Below are 20,899 nucleotides of genomic sequence, written 5' to 3' on the forward strand. Positions count from 1 at the left end.
CGAGCTTCTTGACGACGGTGAACCTATTGGTACTGCGAACGATCATCTGGTCCAACTGAGAGTCGTAGATGGCGTCGACGGCGACCATCCACCAGCCGGTCGCCAACACCGTATGGAGACGATCCACGGTGCCATGACACAGGCCGGCATCGTGGACCATCTGGCACAGCCACTGGCTGCTCGTGCGCATCGCCGCCATGGGTCTGGAGTGGGCACTTTTGCGCTTAATAGTGTAGGTTCTTAGGCAAATGCTTAGGTGCGTACGATGTGGTAGATGCATTGGAATGGAGGGGCGCCTTTATATGATTGCAAACTACGTTGCATTCACATCGTGCTGCCTCTTTTCCCGGTCCTCCCATTACTTCCCTCATGCATTCACACGATGCTAGTTGAAGGAGGATGCATCATTGGCCGTTCAACATTTCGGGAACCGCTACCCTCTCCCTCGTCTGCATTAAGCCGTATCGGGAACTGCGTCGCCCGCTGTCAAATCGAATAGTACTGCGCTGCCCCGCTAGTGATTCACACGGGTCATCCAAAAGAACCGTTTGTGTTCAAGAGATGCACAAATCCTGCTCTCACTTTGCATACGGGTGTTCTATCTGAAACCATCATGCTTGTTGTGAGAAGCTCTGGTTTATGAGCAGCATCTACCCAAACCTGCCCCAAATGGGAAAAAACTTTACCATGGCATGTTGATGCCGCTCCATGATAGCATGCCAAGTTTCATGAATTTCAGACGAGTTTTGGATTTACTAGAATTTAAAAACTAGGTATTTCAATGTTTGCGGCTGAGTAACGGTGGCACGGTGCTTGACATTCATTCCCATTTCTTGCATGTGACTTAAGCATGCACCCAAGGACCAAAGATCTGATTTTTCAACCAACTTATATGCACCGGAGCATGTGCATGTAGTTCAAATTTGAATTATGCACATAAATGCATTGAAAACTCACTTAATGCATAAAAATGTCCAAACGAACCCTGAAAAATCACAAAAAATAACACAACACTCCTGTTGTTCTATGTTGACACGGGAATTTTTTTGAAAGCAATAAGAGGCAATGGATATCGTTTCGCCCCCAAAGTTGGGGCGTTCCCTACCGAAACCATCATGCTTGTTGTGAGAAGCTTTGGTTTGTGAGAAACATATACCCAAACCTGCCCCAAGTGGGACAAAAACTTTACCACGGCATGTTGATGCCGCTCCATGATAGCATGCCAAGTTTTATGAATTTCAAACGAGTTTTGGATTTACTAGAATTTAAAAACCAGGTATCTCAATGTTTGCGGCCGAGTGACGGTGGCACGGTGCTTGACATTCATTCCCATTTCTTGCATGGGACCTAAGCATGCACCAAGGATCAAAGATTTGATTTTTTTAACCAATTTATATGCACCGGAGCATGTGCATGTAGTTCAAATTTGAATTATGCACATAAATGCATTGGAAACGCACTTAATGCATAAAAATGTCCAAACAAACCCTGAAAAATCACAAAAAATAACACAACACTCCTGTTGTTCTATGTTGACACGAGAAAACAATTTGAAAGCAATTAGAGGCAATGGATATCGTTTCGCCCCCAAAGTTGGGGCGTTCCCTACCGAAACCATCATGCTTGTTGTGAGAAGCTCTGGTTTGTGAGAAGCATATACCCAAACCTGCCCCAAATGGGACAAAAATTTTACCATGGCATGTTGATGCCGCTCCATGATAGCATGCCAAGTTTCGTGGATTTCAGACGAGTTTTGGATTTACTAGAATTTAAAAACCAGGTATCTCTATGTTTGCGGCCGAGTGACGGTGGCACGGTGCTTGACATTCATTCTCATTTCTTGCATGGGACCTAAGCATGCACCCAAGGACCAAAGTTTTGATTTTTCAACCAATTTATATGCACCGGAGCATATGCATGTAGTTCAAATTTGAATTATGCACATAAATGAATTGAATACACACTTAATGCATAAAAATGTCCAAACGAACCACGAAAAATCGCAAAAAATAACACAACACTCCTGTTGTTCTATGTTGACACGAGAAAAAAATTGAAAGCAATTAGAGGCAATGGATATCGTTTCGTCCTCAAAGTTGGGGCGTTCCCTACCGAAACCATCATGCTTGTTGTGTGAAGCTCTGGTTTGTGAGAATCATATACCCAAACCTGCCCCAAATGGGAGAAAAACTTTACCACGGCATGTTGATGCCGCTCCATGATAGCATGCCAAGTTTCATGAATTTCAGACGAGTTTTGGATTTACTAGAATTTAAAAATCAGGTATATCAATGTTTGCGGCTGTGTGAAGGTGCCAGGGTGTTTGACATTCATTTCCATTTCTTGCATGGGACCTAAGCATGCACCCAAGGACAAAGATTTGATTTTTCAACCAATTTATATCCACTGGAGCATGTGCATGTAGTTCAAATTTGAATTATGCACATAAATGCATTGAAAACTCACTTAATGCATAAAAATGTCCAAACGAACCCTGAATAATTCCAATTCTTTTATGATCACTACAGATAAAAGGTCTAGGAATTCAAACACCGTCTATGGCCGCAGTGACCCCATTATGTAATTCAAATCAAGACAAAAAATCAAGTAGACCCCACACAGTTTATTATAACCAACCATGTGAGATGAAGCAAATATCTTCGGACTGTGTCTGAATAAGGCACCGTGTTTGATGACACTTTGCGCGCCAGTTTTTTGGCTGAAGTGATTCCAAATTTTCGGCTTCAGCGGAAATATCTACCTCCCCACCCCTCCCCCTAACCAAAAGCCACATTTCCCCCCTTTCCGCCTTCCTTTCCAAGTTGAAACCTTCACCCCTTGCTTGCAGCGCCGCCGCCTCCTCGCCGGTGACTCTCCTTCACGCTGCTCGGCCTCGCCTATCCAAGCAGGTAATCCACACCCGACCCCCATCCTCCTCCTCCTTCCACAACCCACATGGCCCGACCGCCGGCGCGAGCGTGATACCTTCCACCCAAATCACCGACCCCTCCACCAAATAAGTGTCGGCCTAAGCCATGGTGCACTTAGTATAGCTAAGATCTCAAGGAGCATTTGGCAGTGGAGAAGCAAATCGCGGCCGCACGCGCGGATGAGGTCACGATGGCTGCCATTTGTGCCGACCCCCAGATCTTGGAGGAGCACCTCGCCATCGAGGCCACCATTGACGCCTCGCGCGCCGATGCCGCGACACGGTTGGCTGCTTTAAACGACAGTTCATGGCGTTTTCTCGAGGCCACCGTCGGTGCCTTTGATGAAGACTATGTGGTGTTTTCTCAGCGTGCACGTGCTTACCTCATCTCGAGAGCTAGCAGGTTGGTGCCCGGAGCACCTCAGGAAACTCACCACTACAACGAGGAAACCCACGATGAGGAGGCCTCGCCCTCTTCCATGTCCAAGGAGCCAATCATCATTGATATCTCCAACAATGAGGAGTGGCTTGTCTTATTAGCTCACTATAAGGACCCATGCTCAGTTTGCTAGCTATTGCATTTCCTTAACAAATTCTAGTGAATTGTGCTATCTACTTTCACCATGCAATCTTCTGCTATAGTGTATATATTCTATATGTCTTAAAATGTGGTGTTCAATTAACTGCTTGGTTCAATTCTGCAAATGTGATGTTCAATTCTTCAGGGTGCAATATTTCCAAGTTGTTAAGTATGCTTGGTTTGGTTAAGTGTCTGATATTCTATTAGGAGTACGTTATATTGTTCAATTGGTGTTTAGTTAACTGCTTGGTTCATTTGTTGTGGCTTGCTTCACTTGTTGTGGTGTTTACATAATTGTTTGGTTCAATTCTGCAATGTGATGTTCAATTGTTGTGGCTGCATTCTCTTATTGTATACCATGTGAGGAATAAATCGAATTTGGCTATACTAAATACATGAGAAACAAATACAATTGCTATATTTCCAAGTTGTTAAGCATGCTTGGTTTGGTTAATTGTCTGATCTTCTATTAGGAGTATGTTATATTGTGCAATGTGGTGCTCAGTTAAGGTTTGGTTAATTTGTTGTGGTGTTTAGTTAATTGCTTGGTTCAATTGTGCAATGCGATGTTCAATTGTTGTGGCTGCATTCTCTTATTGTATACCATGTGAGGAATAAATCGAATTTGGCTGTACTAAATACATGAGAAACAAATACAATTGCTACATTTCCAAGTTGTTAAGCATGCTTGGTTTGGTTAAATTTCTGATCTTCTATTAGGAGTATGTTATATTGTGTAATGTGGTGCTCAGTTAACGTTTGATTCATTTGTTGTGGTGTTTAGTTAACTGATTGCTTCAATTCTGCAATGCGATGTTCAATTGCTATGGTTGCATTCTCTTATTGTATACCATGTGAGGAATAAATCGAATTTGGCTGCACTTAATACATGAGAAACATATACAAGTGCTATATTTCCTAGTTCTTAATCATGCTTGGTTTGGATAAATGGGTTTTCCATGTGGCTTAAATTAATCCGATGAATCTGCAATGTGCTTATTTTTCATTAACATATTTTACTGATAGCATGCGAACCCTTACTTAACCTGATGACTAACTACCTTATATGTGTTGCAAGGAAACAATGGGGAAGCACTGGGGTTTACAAGATGGTACTAACTATTATACCTTACCTTTTTTTTATTTCTTTGCCCCAATATAGAGAAGATATTTATGCACATCCTTGTTTTGGGGGTTCACTGATGATTACCTCTCAAACCACCTTTGTGGCCAGGATGCGAGGAAAGTTTTCATACAACACCCACGGTTCAATATTGAAGTGTTCCTGAAGAGGTCGAAGGATGGACGGTCAATCATCCACATGCACTGTCCTAAAGTTGCAAAGACCTTCAACATGAATGAAGACTTAATATTCGCCTTCCGCTTTAGCAGTTTTCCAGATGAGATGCATCTCTCTATGTACCATTTATGATGCTAATTTCGAAAGGTTCTAGATGTTGCATGTGAAACTTGCTGCTGGTGCAGTTGTGTAATGGGGTAGCTGAGTGATGAAGCTATATCATGTTGTACTCCAATGTATTTCAATTATGAAATCCTGCTTCCTTAATATGGAAATGGAATATATTATGTGCTTAATATGAATGTCAATTAGATTAGTAAATGGATTATTAATAATAGGCCAATTAGCTCGCTAAGTGGGTTTTCTTATTGCAAACGGTTAATGAGAAAACACTATGGGCGATGACCTAAGGCAACACACACATTTTTTAGGAATAAACCGTGTTGGATCAATGAATAATCACACACGACATTCTCTTCAAAACTGTTTGCGTTACGCCACCTTGCGCAAATGTTTTCCTTGTAGCGTTTGTGTAGGATGTATATACGAACAGAAACGTTTAGCGGGGACTGACTGTGTTGGATGTACTTGCGACCGGAAACAATTTCGCCGTATAATTGTAATTTTTTAGCACTATTGTATGTATTCCTGTATTTGAGCGCTCTCCGGTCGCACACGACCTCATTTTGCCAAGCGTGTGTGCCAGAAGGGCATATCCCCAACGGTTTCTGGGTCATGTGGGAAGGACCCCCCTATCGCCCACACTCATTTGGCGACGGTTCCGAATGCCGTCGCGGAAAGGGGTTAGAAACCATTTGTTTAGGACCGACGCGCACCAGTGTGGCCACCGGGTCTACCTTAATCATATTATAAAAACAAAATTCCTTTGTTGCAATTTCATATCTTTTATTTTGTTTTGCAATTTATCCATCTATTTATACAAGATTTGATCCTTGCAAGTAACGAGTTCAAGGGGATTGACTACCCTCTTCCCCGTGTTGGGTGCAAGTATTTGATTTTGTGTGTGCATGTGATGTTCACGAGGCTTTGCGTGATTCTTCTATTGGTTCGAGAAACCTTGGTTCTCACTGAGGGAAATACTTATCTCTATTGTACTGCATCTCCCCTCCTCTTCGGGGAAAATCCTAACGCAGCACACGAGTAGCAATGGACACCTCTGCAAGATACAGTTCATAATCAAACACTACTAGAAAAAAGGCTGTTAGTGGCGTACCTATTTTGGCTATTAATGGCGCACTATAGGTGCGCCACTATTACCACGCCACTAGTAACAAATATTAATGGCGCACCTCTGGTGCGCCATTAGTATTGCAGGTAACAGTGGCGCACCTTGTAGTGCACCATTACTATTGCTACAGGTGCGCCACTTGTAACTTAAAAAAAATGATTTTTTTTTCTGAATTTTGAAGGCGGGAAAATAGTAGTGGCGCACCGTCTAACCCCCACCGTGCGCCATTGCTATTTTTGAATTTTGAATTTGGATCTGGATCGTGATTTTTTTGCTCTTTTTTTGGACGGTATTTTTTCAAATGTTGTTCTCATTTTTGGATCTTGTACGTTCTTTTGCCAGAGAGGAGTTCGCCAGAGAGGAGCTCACCTACATCGTCGGAGAGGACGAGGAGGAGGAGGTCACCGGAGAGGAGCTCGCCTACATCACCGGAGAGGAGGAGGAGGTCGTCGGAGAGGAGTTCACCGGAGAGGAGGGAGGAGAAACCGTGAGGGGAGGGGAGGAGAGGAGGGAGGAGGAGCTCGCCGGAGAGGAGGGAGGAGGAGATCACCGGAGAGGAGGGAGGAGGAGATCACCGGAGAGGAGGGAGAAGGAGCTCACCGAAGAGGAGGGAGGAGAAACCGTGAGGGGGGGGAGGAGAGGAGGGAGGAGGAGGTCGTCGGAGAGGAGGAGGAGGAGTGGAGGAGAAAAATGAAGAGGTAAGGAGGAGAGGACCCCGCCCAGCCATATATACGGCATAGTAATGGCGCACCGCGGGCAGGTGCGCCATTACTAACATTTTTTATTTATTTTGAATTTTAAAGGCAGGAAGATAGTAATGGCGCACCTTTGGCAGGTGCGCCATTACTAACTCTTTTTTTTTGATTTATTTTGAATTTTGAAGGCGGGAAGATAGTAATGGCACACCTTGGGCAGGTGCGCCATTACTAATTTTTTTGATATAGTTTGAATTTTAAAGGCGGGAAGATAGTAATGGCGCACCATGGGCAGGTGCGCCATTACTGAGTTTGAATTTTTTTGCCTCTCCAGATCTTGAAAGCCCCGTAACTTTTTTCTGTTAGGCTTTTGAGGATTCTAGAAAATCATATACAGGCGTAGCCAGTCATATTCGGATGTAACTTTTCGAGTAGATGATTTTTCATATAAAAAACTTTTTCATCGGAGGTCGTATGCAAAAGTTACGGCCATTTTACCGAAACACGCGGCCTTTTGCAAAAAAATTGAAAATTCATGTTCGTTCATTTTCCTAACAACTAGAACACATAACACATGGGCATCAATTTTTTTGAATTTTTTTTGAATCTTTTATCATTTTCTTTTATTTTTAAAAAACCTAAAAGGCGATCCAATGGGGGGGGGGGTGTTTGTGTGTGTGAGACATAGCAATGGCGCACCACACCTAGGTGCGCCACTCCTGTGTAGCATAGCAGTGGCGCACCTAGGTGTGGTGCGCCATTTCTATGTCTGGTGGGGGGGGGGATGGATCCAAAAAAATAGTAATGGCGCACTGCTCAAGTGGTACGCCATTAGTAAAAATATAGCAATGGCGCACCCGATTCTGGTGCGCCACTGCTATATAGCAGTGGCGCACCACATACATGGTGCGCCATTAATGTCCATATTAGCTATAGTTGTTTTCCTAGTAGTGAAATGGTTGCTCTAAAAAGGGCATCGAAGGTCAACTTTGACACAAAAATCATTATTCTTGTTGGTTGGTCAATTTGGATAACCAGAAACGATTAGATCTTCAACGGTATCGTTCCAAGCTTTTATGCATGCAGAGCAACCTTCAAGAGGGATTTTCTACTGCTAACCCATAGAGCACAGAAAAGAAGCATTGCAATATTGAGGATTGGGCTAAATCTTTTAGAGGACTCTTGTTGGACGGTCTTCTCAACTGTATCTCCATACATTTTTGTTATTTTCTCATTTTCCTTCGTATAGCCCCTTTGTAGCATAGGATGGACTCTCTTTCTGCAAGGAGAAATCCCTTCTTTTTTGAGAAAGAAGGGGGAGAAATCCCTTCTCGTTCCCTCAAAGAAGAAACAAGGTCATTCGGAAAAGCATGGGCGCCCCCAAAGGTCAAATTCTCTGCATTGCTTGCTATCCAAAATAGGGTGTCGACAGCCGACCGCCAAGAGCGACCTGGTTGGCAAAATTGTAGTCTTTGCCCCTGTGCATGCGCGAGTACGAGTCTGTCGCTCTCCTCTTCTTCAAGTGTCGATTGTTTCACAATGTGGATTTGACGGATGATCAAGACCTGGTTGAGGCTCGACGGCGTTCGACCCCTCCCAATGGGCATCTCTCATCATTGTATTAGTAGCCGGTAGGTTCATTTGGTGACACGTAGCAAGGCGGATGGCATCGTTCACAATGCTCACCAATTGGACCATTTCGAACAAGATAAAATGCTAGGGTTTTTCATAGGAAATCTATGCCACCCTCAATGATTATGGTCAACATCAAGTGCAAGGCCAAGCTTTGAGTCCTCACAGGGGCGAAGTATTTAAGTAATTATTTGCATGCAGAGTAGTGGCCTTTTGTTTTTTTTTTTCTTGTTTGGTTCTCTCACTTTCTGAACCACAAACTTTATCTTTTCGTCTTAAATAATGAACGAGGCAAGTCTTTTGCCTCCGTTTCAACAACAGAAAAGTGCTAGATGGTTGTTTTTGCAACATGCATTCCTAGTTCATCTAAAATGCACCGAAGTAGCATCACCATCCCAAAGGCGCAAAGAGTTCAGCTGTTGAATTAGCACATCTTTTTTGAGCTTATTGAATTAGCACATTGGTGACACGAGAACTTCACAGAAAATTGCATATCATTTTCCGACAAAAGCTCTATTACTACTACTCCTACTACATAAGACTGCAGTGGCCTGGAGAGCGTAGTAGTACACCTGGTACTTAGTGGTAGTCGAGACTGGAGTGGGCCGTGGGTCAAAAGCACCTAGATTGCACTTCCATGCCACGTTCTGAATCTCTGACAAAAATCAAACACGCCCGCAAAGATCACATGACAGGATCTGACTGGACAGCAGGGGCGAGCTCAGCTTCAAGCTGAAGCCGCTGCTTTAGCACTGTTCGCCAGATTCGGAGAAGAAGAAGGAGATGGGGAGGAAAATGAAAAAAGAAAGGAGTTGTTTGATTGCGCTTTCTGTTTTGTCGCAAGCATCTGCGATCTGTGACCTGTGCTATCTGACAGCCGCAGTCACCGGCCGGCCGGCCGGCAAAGGCATGCATGGGTTTCCGTGCTCCATGCAGCAAGGCCGGCGCGTATGTGCATGCAGGCTAGGCAGCCTTGGCGTACATACATAACATAGGCTTCTTCCGTAGTTTGGCGGCCTTGATGCATGGCCATCCTTTTTGACTGGTTTTGCTACGGCTATATCTGGTTTAATTAAGATGGATACTATAGTATGTGCAAATGGTGTTTGCCATGCTTTGTTCAGAGTCGTTAGAGTATGTTTGTACGTAATGTGAGAGAACCTACCATTGCATTGCATGTCGTCGAGGCACAGACATGTGCACCAGATTATGCAAAACCTGCAGAGCCCCACGCAGCTTTAGTTTTGTCAGCACACTGTCTCGATCTCCATCTCTCTCTCTCCAACACTTGCTGATGCAGCACGATCATGTTCACATCTTTCTCCTAAGTATAATAGGGAGAGAAAGAGAGAGAGGAGACGCTTGCATTGCATTGCATTGCATGATTGTGTACGATCTGTCTAGACGGATAGGGTGTGGGTGGGGCCAGGGAAACAGGGGCTTGTCTTTCTCTTTCTTTGATGTGATATTTTGCATTGGCCTTGGTCGCTTTATTCCCTCCCTCCCTCCCTCCTGAAGAGGAGAATAGGTTGCCTTGGAGTTAGCGAAAGCAGATCTACCAAAGAACACACAGATTCCCTCTGATGGCGACTGCAGCTACACCTAGGCCAGTTGCATCATTCCATCGTCACAACACATCGTCCAATACATACATCAAACCTCTTGCTTCTCTTCTCGCAATAGAATTGTGTTGGATGAAGCAGAAGCAATTTTTGCAAGGACCGGTGCCTACTGTCCCGCCAAAGTTTCGGATGATGCATGATGCACAAGTCAAGATGCTCGCGATTGTATTATTGTTTACAAAACACCTAAAGTGGCTATGATCTACGAATTGTCGACTAGACGTAACAAGCATGTCACCGTCGATCGAGCCCGCCAGCGCGCACTACGCGATTAAGTTGATCTTTAATGATGTAAATGTATTCAAAAAGAGCGGGAGATGTGTGGCGAGCGATCATTCTGCTGGGATTTCTCCTCCTGTCGTATACGTACGTACGTACCTTTTTCCCATACTAAGACTAAGGCTGGTCACAATGGGAAGGAACTTAGGAGTAACATCACACACTCCAATACAACTTTTCTTATGTGTCACATATTTAATGAAGAGAGAGGTGTTTGTGGTAACTAGCTAAGTTACCGGAACATCACACACTCAAAGAAACAATGAGTCTATAACCTAATAATTAAATTGTTGCATGACACTACATAGATGTTCCTACCCACTGTGGAGGTAGTAACATAGTCTAGGGAAATGTGTAAGTTACTAGACTATGTTCTTGCCCATTGTGACCAGCCTAAGATCAGATCTTGGCACATGGATCAGCGATCAGGGACCAGTGACCAGCAGCAGCTAGGGCTACCCTGATCATTGGTGTGAACCGTGGATCGACGGATCGCCCATAATCATTTGATGCGAAAAGCAAATATTCCTCGTTCGATCGCTCATCGAGTGCCCGGAATTTCATCCCATCATCTCCCTCAGTTCGATCATATAGCTAGCCATACATCCAGGGCACTTTTATCAAATTTTTCATTTGTTTTTTTGGTCATGTGATCATTCTCTTCTGCAACGAAAGAATGTTCTTGGCATCGAACGCATTTTCAATGTGTCTTCATGGACGTCTTTTCAAGTTTCGGTCAGTACGTCGCCCTGCCTGCCTGCCTGCTGAGAGCTCTGACATTGACTGCCTTTAGATTGGAGTGCTAATTTATTGCCAGTTTACATTCTAGATAGAATTAAACATTGTCTCATGAACGGGACATGCAGATCTCGATCGGCAGCAATTGGTCGTCAGAGCTTGCTATACCAAATATTGCAACTTTTGACCTAGTAGTAGCTACTAGCTAGCCTGGCTAGGTACTGTTTGGTTTGATGCCCAAATATGCATATAAATCGAACTTCGCAAATATTCATTCGGGCTTGTTCTTTAATTTGTTGAAGCCAAACCCTGGCCAATTAAATCTCTGGCTCCACCGAACCTGCTATGTGTTCTTTAATTTGTTTAATGGAAAACTGTATTTCAAAATCCAAATTTAAAAAATACGAGTAGCTCACGTACGTACTATTTTTTATCCTTTTGGATCCACAATTTTTTTTTGTGTGTAGCTCACAATTTTTTTAATAACCTCTTGCAGATACATTACATATACATGTCGGACAAACTTTTAAAAATTTCAGACGACTTCTAAACACGAGATTTGGAAGGAAAAAAACTGAAGGGCTCACGAGGCAAAATGATGCTCTCCACTTTCATAGTAGGCATATGCATCATGTTGTGTTTGAATTAGATACAGTTTTGTAACTTTTGGAAAATCTGGAAAGATTCCAATTTTGTGTATTTGGCTCAATGTGCATGTCACCGTTTTTTGTGACTGCCCAATCGCTTGCAATTGGTACCTACGGAAATCAAACAAAAACACATATTTGTTAACTTCATCGTAAATGTGGCCCGTAGGATTGTTTAATCTGGACAGATCAGTTCATGCAGTTCATAAGATCAAGAAAGGATTGTAGGGGACATACATAGAAGTAACTAGGCACAGACACTGAAGATCGCCATGAGGAGATACCACATATTTCATTAGGCCCTTGGCGTTAGGAGAACTAGATGCTAATCATCCTGATTTGGGGACAGATGTAGGCAGCACACAGTGAAACTAGCTCTTGCCAATTTGAGCTAGAGAATCTAGACCAAATATTCAATGTTAAAATGATCTAGCAGGATTTTAGCACGAAAATTGATGAGCGCTTAACTATTGTGATTGTCCAAATATTGCTTCCTCACTGGATTTCTCCACTGGTGGGTCAATTGTTTTTACAGGGAATTTTATGAGCTGAAATAAGCATGTGGAAGAGTCCCATGGTATTCCTTACAATTATTTCGTCCATACTACATCCATTTCACAAGCGCATACCTAGCTTAGGAGGCGCAAAATTGAGGTAGAAGTTGATTTGTGGCGAATCATACTTGCTTTGATTGGATAAAATTAGTATTTTACTCTATCCAACAGGATCAAGCATATATAGTGTTTAGGTCCATCAAATATGGCATAGCCTTGTAATTTAGCTATGCCATTGGAGCTCCTTCCATACACATTAGCAACACTCTAACGACATTGTATGATCATATCAATACGAAGGAGGGGGGGGGGGGGGGGGGGGGGGACGGCAATTGATCGGCCCGCAATTGAATTTGAAGAAGATGGTGCAAAGATACAAAGCTATGGATTTCCATACCAAGTTCCTCATATAATTAAACATAGTATTGGTAAGTAACTTAACACAGTACATCTCAATATATCATATCACCCTCCTTGCATGAAGTTAACAACACTTGCATGCAGCCACTACACCGATCTAAGAAGTAGGCAGGAACACACACCATTTAGCTAATTATAACCCAAGATTAAAATATGAAGAAAAAGCATGTTAAAACCAACAACACCATCCTAATTGAAGAACGCGCGCGAGACCATACCACATAACCCTAAATTTAAACTAAGGCGGGGAGACCTAATTCATCAGTGGCATCCACGTCCATGCATGCTTAACCCAGTGCACCCCCTACAGTCACAGCTCTCATTCCCCGACGATCACATCACATTCCCCGACGAGGAGGAGCTGAACCCGGACAAGAACTCCGTCGGCCACCCGCCCCCGCCACCGCTTCCGGGCCAGTACTGCTCGTGCCCTCCGACAAAGCCGCCTCCAGCACCGGCGGCGCCCGCGCCATGCTCCTCCATCTTGATCGACGCCAGCTGCGCGAGCAGACCCGAAGCCACGCCTCTCGGAAACCCGTCGGCCAGCTGTGAGCCGATGTCGCCGTCGGCGAAGTGGTACCCGTGCAGCCCTTGCTGCAGGAACTGCGGCGGCAGGAACGGCAGGTTATGGTGTTGGTGGTGGCTGTGGCTGTGGTACCCCTCGAGCGACGCCTCCAGTGCGGCTGCTGCGGGGAGGCCGCCTAGGTGGTGCGGCAGCGCCTGCATGCTGGCGATGACGTCGGCCGCGGTCGCCGCGGCGGCGCTCGTGGTGGTGGAGGTGGAGGTGGTGGAGGAGGAGGACGTGGCGGCTGCGACGGCACCGCCGCCGCCCTGGCCCTGGCGAGACGACTTCTTGCTGGAGCGCTTGGTGTTGCGGCGGCAGCCGCCGCCGACGGGGACGTTGCGGAGGGCGCCGCCCCGCGTCCAGTAGCGGCGGCACGCCTTGCAGAAGTGGCGCGGCTGCGAGAGCGAGTAGTTGTTGAAGTAGCAGAACTTGGTGTTGGCCGAGTCGCAGCGCGGGCACCGGAGCGTGCCGGGCTCCGGCAGCGGCACGCGGGCCATCCGGGCGCGCTCGGTCATCGACACTGACGGCCGCGGCGGCTGCTCGCCCGGGTTACCCTGCTGTCCCGACACAACCAGCTGCAGCGAGGCAGAAGACGACCCGGCCACCGCCGGCGCGCTTGCCGCAGTGCTGCCGGGCACGTCCGGCAGCGGCGCCAGCTGGCCGGACGACGCAGGGATCAGCTGGTGGTGCTGGTGCTCGCTGCCGCCACCTCCTCCCATGAAACACTGAAGAGGCTGCTGCTGCATCTGCGCGAATTAGAGGCCGGATACATTATTTATGACCGAATAAACTTTAAAGCATGGTATATTCAAGAACATGCTTAGAAGGATGCTATCGCGATCTTAAAAGCAAGTCCACAAAGTGTGATCAAATAAGAAAACTTCAAATCAATCAACAAGCACGGATCACGGAGAAAAATAACCAGCCAGTGAAATGATCCGATCCAACTATAATGATTGTGCTGGTGTGTGTGGGTGCTTTGAAGAGAGAGGATGAGCCAGTTAATTACCTGGGTCCAACTTGGAGGGTCGAGGAAGATCGGGAAGGAGGAGAAAACCATGGTGAGATGTGATGAGGAGTTCCCCTTGGTCCTCTCTACTTTGTGAGAGTATGAAGCTGAGAAGACGACTGAAAGAGAGGAAGAGAGGGGCAAAACCAAACCACGCCTTTTGCTCCCCTTGCAAGTGCTCTCCCTTTATAATTTATGTGGCATTTCTTAGCAGCTAAGGGAGAATGAGCCAGTAGCCGGCAACTCTGCAAACCAGACAGAGATCTAAAGAGAGAGCGACACTGAGCTCAGCTATAGCTAGTGCGGATGGATGTCATGGGTCATGAGAGGGCGGGGCAACTAAAGGTGATTGGCCAAACCCTAACAGTAGGAGCGAGCTAGCTTAGTGCGAGAGGTGAAACGCCATGCTAAGGAAACGTCCAGCACAGCAATGGAGAGGGAGGGGAGGAGATGATTGTGTGCTGTGTCAGATGGATGAGTGAATTGAAGGCCCCTCCTCATGCTTGCGCCCTGTATTTATACACCCCCGGAGGCAGAAAAAGAAGAAGAGCTGATCAAAGCTGCCGGCCGGTCTTCTTGGCCTGGCTGCTGGCCTAGTGTTTGTTAGCTAGGGGTGGGCCCCACATGTATGCTGGTAGAATCAGATTCGCCTGTGGGTGTGTACTGATGTTTGTACTGTGCACATGGGTATATGTATATGTGTTGGTGGTGAGACGGGACAGGTTTGGTTTGACGTGACCATGGTGTGCCGCTTTAATCATGGTTTGGATTACTTAATTTGGAGTGCAGATGAGATGCGTAATGTAAGCACTCTAGAGAATCAAGAGGGTGTATCACAAATCCACAATGCACAAGCACATCCACTTGGGGCCTCTTCGATTCACGTGGTTACAGGAAGTTGATATGTACTCCTAAATCCTGTAGGGATATAAAATCACACTAAAGAATTAGCATCACCGAGTGTTTGATACACCACCGGAAAAACAAAGGAGATAAAGCAAGAGGTTTAAGTAGATTGCAAGAGGGACTTAGAAGAAGAAAAAAATCCCAAGGCTACCTTTCAAATCAAAGGATATAGTACATAGGAAATTTTCTAAGTATTCAAATCCTCCAAATGTCCTATGCAATTCCTTTGAAAGAAAGAAGCCCTTGAACTGTGATGGAGTTTGCTATTGAACTTAACGAGCTAATTGATGAACCCGTTTGTGAATAAATGGCACTAGAATAAACCACAAAGTTTAATTTTCTATCTTCTTTGTGAGGATTTTTTTTAGCTTTGATAATAAAATATGAATGTTTACTGAGATTTGTAATAAGCTAAAGAAATACTACTACTAAATTTCCATAAATAATGTTTTCATATGTTCGGTAGTTTTTATTAACATATACAAAGACTGGTAGTAGAAAATATACCAGGAGGATTGCCTAAATCATTAACTATTTTTGTACTCCCTCTATTTCAAGTATATGTCTTTTTGGAGAACTAACAGTCAAACTTTGTCATCTTTGACCAATTACAAACAATTTAGAGAATCAAGAGGGTATCACAACTTCACAATGCGTAATGTAGAGCACTCGTAATTTAGAATCAAGAGGATATGTTCTCCTAAATCCTATAGGGATATATATATAAAATCATAGTAAGAGTTAGCATCACTGAGTGTTTGATACACCACGGGGAAAAAAGAGGAGATAAAACAAGAGGTTTGAGTAGATTGCAAAACGACTTCGAAAAAAAATAAAAGTTCACTGAGATTCGTAAGATAAAAATACTACTACTACTTCCAAATTTCCGTAAATACTGTATTCATAGGCTCGGTGGTTTTTACTAACATATACCAGGAGGTAGTACAAAATATACCAGGAGGATTGCCTAAAGCATTATCTATTTTTATACTCCCTATATTTTTAAGTATATCTCTTTTGGAGAACCAACAGTAAAACTTTGTCATCTTTGACTAATTACAAACAATTTAGATTTTCTTTGCAAAAAATGCATGCTAGACATTAGATGGGAAATGAGAGCAAAGTTCAAATCCGATATACCTAAGAGAGTGATTCCCAACACTTACAATAATCTCAACATGCGCTCTTCCACATCATCCAACTAGCTTGATCCACTAGCATCATATTTGATTTATTAGATTTACTAGCCGGGTATCGACAGATCCGAATGTATGGCCTACATGAAATAAATCAGCCTTCATCACCCCATTCGGGTGATTTTGTTATATCACGATGCCATTCGGACTAAAAAACGCATGGGTGACTTTCCAGTGCATGATTCAGAAATGCTTGCAAAAGCAGATCAGTTGGAATGTGGAGGCCTACATGGATGACATTGTGGTCAAGTCTAGGAAAGGTTTCGACCTCCTGGCTCACTCACGGTGACCTTTGCGAATCTGCACACATTTGGAATAAAGCTCAACCTGACCAAGTGCACTTTCGGGATTCCAGCCGACAAGTTACTCGTCGTTTCCAAACATGGAATCAATGCTAACCCCGAAAAGATTGGCGCGATAGTCCGAATGAAGCAACCAGAGCGTCTCCACGAGGTGCAAAGACACATGGGCTGTCTAGCAGCCCTGATCAGATTCATTTCATGACTCGGCAAAAATGCCCCGCCACTTTAGCAACTCATGAAGAAATCAGATAAATTTGAGTGGATGACTGAAGCGCAGGCTGCATTCCAAGAACTCAAAGCTCTGCTCTCCACCCAGCCCATGCTTGCTGCTTCGGGTAGTCAAGAGCCTTTGCTCTTGAAGATCACAGGCACGAGTCAAGTGGTTAGCACCGTGCTCACTGTGGAGCATGAGGACACAAGGAAAAGCCTTGAAGACCCAACGATCAGTTTACTACATTTCAGAAGTCTTGACCCCTTCCAAGCAGAGATACCTGCACTATAATAAATTGGTTTATGGCATCTATCTGACTGCAAATAAGGTGGCTCACTATTTTCAAGAGCACTCGATTACTGTTGTCAGCGACGCTCCACTGTCCAAGATCATGAACAACGGAGATGCAACAGGCCGAGTGGCCAAGTGGGCTATTGAGCTCCTCCCTTTGGACATCAAGTTCGAAGCCAAGAAAGCTATCAAATCTCAAGCATTGGTGGATTTTCTGGCCGAGTGGATGGAACAACAGCAGTCGGCCCAAAGCCTCTCTAAGCACTGGACCATGTTATTCGATGGCTCTAAGATGCTTTAGGGCTCGGGGTCTGGAGTAGTAGTCCTAATTTCTCCTAAGGGAGACCGACTCAGCTATGTGTTGCAGATTCAGTTTGATTCCTCCAACAACAAAGCCGAGTACGAGGCCCTCCTCTATGGACTGCGAATGGTGTAGGATCGAAAGTATGTCTAGAGGGGGGTGATTAGACTACTTGACCAAATAAAAATCTATCATTTTCCCAATTTTAGTCTTTGGCAGATTTTAGTTATCTTAGCACAAGTCAAGCAATCTTAACACAATTCAAGCAAGCATGCAAAGTGTCTATGGGCAGCGGAAAGTAAAGCATGCAACTTGCAAGAATATAAAGGGAAGGGTTTGGAGAATTCAAATGCAATTGGAGACATAGATGTTTTTGTCGTGGTTCCGATAGGTGGTGCTATCGTACATCCACGTTGATGGAGACTTCAACCCATGAAGGGTGACGGTTGCGCGAGTCCACGAAGGGCTCCACCCACGAAGGGTCCACGAAGAAGCAACCTTGTCTATCCCATCATGGCCATCGCCCACGAAGGACTTGCCTCACTAGCGGTAGATCTTCACGAAGTAGGCGATCTCCTTGCCCTTACAAACTCCTTTGTTCAACTCCACAATCTTGTCGGAGGCTCCCAAGTGACACCTAGCCAATCTAGGAGACACCACTCTCCAAGAAGTAACAAATGGTGTGTTGATGATGAACTCCTTGCTCTTGTGCTTCAAATGATTGTCTCCCCAACACTCAACTCTCTCTCACAGGATATGGATTTGGTGGAAAGAATATTTGAGTGGAAAGCAACTTGGGGAAGGCTAGAGATCAAGATTCATATGGTGTGAATGGAATATCTTGGCCTCAACACATGAGTAGGTGGTTCTCTCTCAGAAAATGTGTATTGGAAGTGTAGGTATGTTCTGATGGCTCTCTCCACGAATGAAGAGCGGATGGAGGGGTATATATAGCCTCCACACAAAAACTAACCGTTACACACAATTTACCAATCTCGGTGAGACCGAATTGAGAAACTCGGTCGGACCGATTTAGCAAACCTAGTGACCGTTAGGATTTTCGGTGGGACTGAGATGCAACTCTGTAGGACCGATATGGTTAGGTTTAGGGCATAACGTAATCTCGGTGTGACCGATTACACAAACTCGGTGGGACCGATTTTGGTAATAAGCTAACCAGAGAGTTGGTCAGGTAAACTCGGTGGGACCGATCGCTCATTTCGGTGGGACTGAAATATTACAAAAGGGAAACAGAGAGTTTACATTGCAATCTCGGTGGGACCGATCGCTCATCTCGGTAGGACCGAAACGTTACGAAGGGAAACAGAGAGATTACAACCCCATCTCGGTGTGACCGAGATCCCTATCGGTGAGACCGATTTGCCTAGGGTTTGTGGCAATGGCTATGACATCTGAACTCGGTGGCGCCGGATAGAAAGAATCGGTGGGGCCGAGTTTGACTTTTGGTTTAGGTCATATGTGGATGTGGGAAGGTAGTTGAGGGTTTTTGGAGCATATCACTAAGCACTATGAAGCAAGAACCTCATCAAGCAACACCTCATCCCTCCTTAATAGTATTGGCTTTTCCTATAGACTCAATGTGATCTTGGATCACTAAAATATAAAATGTAGAGTCTTGAGCTTTGAGCTTGAGCCAATCTTTTTGTCCTTAGTATTTTGAGGGGTCCACTTTCCTCATCCATGCCATGCCATTCATTGAGCTTTTCCTGAAATATTAATCTTGAAATAGCATTAGCTGAATGAGCTATATGTTGTTAGGAATTACCAAAACCACCTAGGGATAGTTGCACTTTCAAATGGCTATCTCACTTGGCATCCGCCCACTGATGGTCTATCACCACTCGGATCTTGTGGTGAACCAAGTGATAAAGGAATGGGACATCCGTAGCCCAGCCATGACAGGATACTGCAATGCAGTCAAGAAATTGGAGAAAAACTTCGAGGAGTTGGAGTTACACTACGTTCCCTGACTCAAGAATCAAACAGCTGTTGATTTAGCCAAGATTGGTTCCACTCGGAAGGAAGTACCTAAGAAGGTGTTCCTTGAGCATTCGCACTCCTCGACAATCAAAGAAGATCCCTTTATAGAGGAGCCCCCCCAACCAATCGGACCGTCCAATCCGATTGAAGTTGGCATTTAGACAGTGATCGATTTGGTTCACGAAGTGCTGGTGATCATTCCCAAGTGGACTGAGCCGTATGTATCATACCTGGTCAGGCAGGAACTCCCCAAAGATGAGGTGGAGGCCCACCAGATCGTCCGTTGATCGAAGGTTTACACTGTCATGGGAGATCAACTCTACAAGAAAAGTACTTCTGGCATTGTGCAGTGTTGTGTTTCACCAGAGGAAGGTAAGCAAATCTTGCAGGAGATTCACTGGGAACCTATTGGCACCATCCGTCCTCTCGGACACTGGTCGCCAAGGCATTTCGGGCGGTCTTCTACTGGCCCCGCACCAATGAAGCAGGCAGAGAGATTATAGAACAGTGAGCCGGATGTAGTTTTATGCGAATCAGTCTCACAAGCCAGCGCCTGCGCTGAAGACATTTCCCCTCACATGGCCATTGGTCGTCTGGGGGATGGACATGATCGGACCCCTCGGTACTGGGACCAGCAGGTTCACTAATCTATTGGTGGCAATGGATAAATTCACCAAGTGGATTGAACCGAAGCCCATCAAGAAGCTGGACTCTGCCACATCGATCAAATACATCAAAGAGATAATTTTCAGATTTGGAGCCCCCCATAGCATCATCACTAACAACGGGTCAAATTTTGACTCAGAGGAATTCCAGGAATTCTGCTACACACAAGGAACTCGGGTCGGTTACGCCTCCATAGTCTCCCGCTGTCGAATGGCCAGGCAGAGCGGGCGAACGGGGTGATACTCCAAGTGCTAAAGCCGCGCCTCATGCGCGACCTATAGAGCATGCCACATGAGTCTTGATGACCCACAAGTATAGGGGATCTATTGTAGTCCTTTCGATAAGTAAGAGTGTCGAACCCAACGAGGAGCAGAAGGAAATGACAAGCAGTTTTCAGTAAGGTATTCTCTGCAAGCACTGAAATTATCGGTAACAGATAGTTTTGTGATAAGGTAATTCGTAACGGGTAACAAGTAATAAAAGTAAACAAGGTGCAGCAAGGTGGCCCAATCCTTTTTTAGCAAAGGACAAGCCTAGACAAACTCTTATATAAAGGAAAGCGCTCCCGAGGACACATGGGAATTATTGGTAAGCTAGTTTTCATCATGCTCATGTGATTCATGTTCGTTACTTTGATAATTCGATATGAGGGTGGACCGGTGCTTGGGTACTTCCCTTCCTTGGACAAGCATCCCACTTATGATTAACCCCATTCGCAAGCATCCGCAACTACGAAAGAAGTATTAAGGAAAACCTAACCATAGCATGAAACATATGGATCCAAATCAGCCCCTTATGAAGCAACG

General features: G+C 44.9%; 1 protein-coding gene across 1 annotated transcript; it reads right to left on the reverse strand.

Moving 5' to 3' along the window:
- Positions 1–12,613: 12,613 nt before the first annotated feature.
- LOC125508054 (uncharacterized) lies at positions 12,614–14,707 on the reverse strand. Its single transcript, XM_048672620.2, has 2 exons — positions 14,220–14,707; positions 12,614–13,956 (listed from the first exon to the last, which is right to left on the reverse strand). Exons 1-2 carry the CDS (start codon positions 14,268–14,270, stop codon positions 12,979–12,981), a joined length of 1,029 nt encoding a protein of 342 aa, XP_048528577.1. The 5' UTR covers positions 14,271–14,707; the 3' UTR covers positions 12,614–12,978.
- Between the last annotated feature and the right edge of the window lie 6,192 nt (positions 14,708–20,899).

The sequence above is a fragment of the Triticum urartu genome, chromosome 5A (assembly GCF_056163025.1).
Source record: "Triticum urartu cultivar PI428250 chromosome 5A, HENAU_Tu73, whole genome shotgun sequence".
NCBI classification, from domain to species: Eukaryota; Viridiplantae; Streptophyta; class Magnoliopsida; order Poales; family Poaceae; genus Triticum; species Triticum urartu.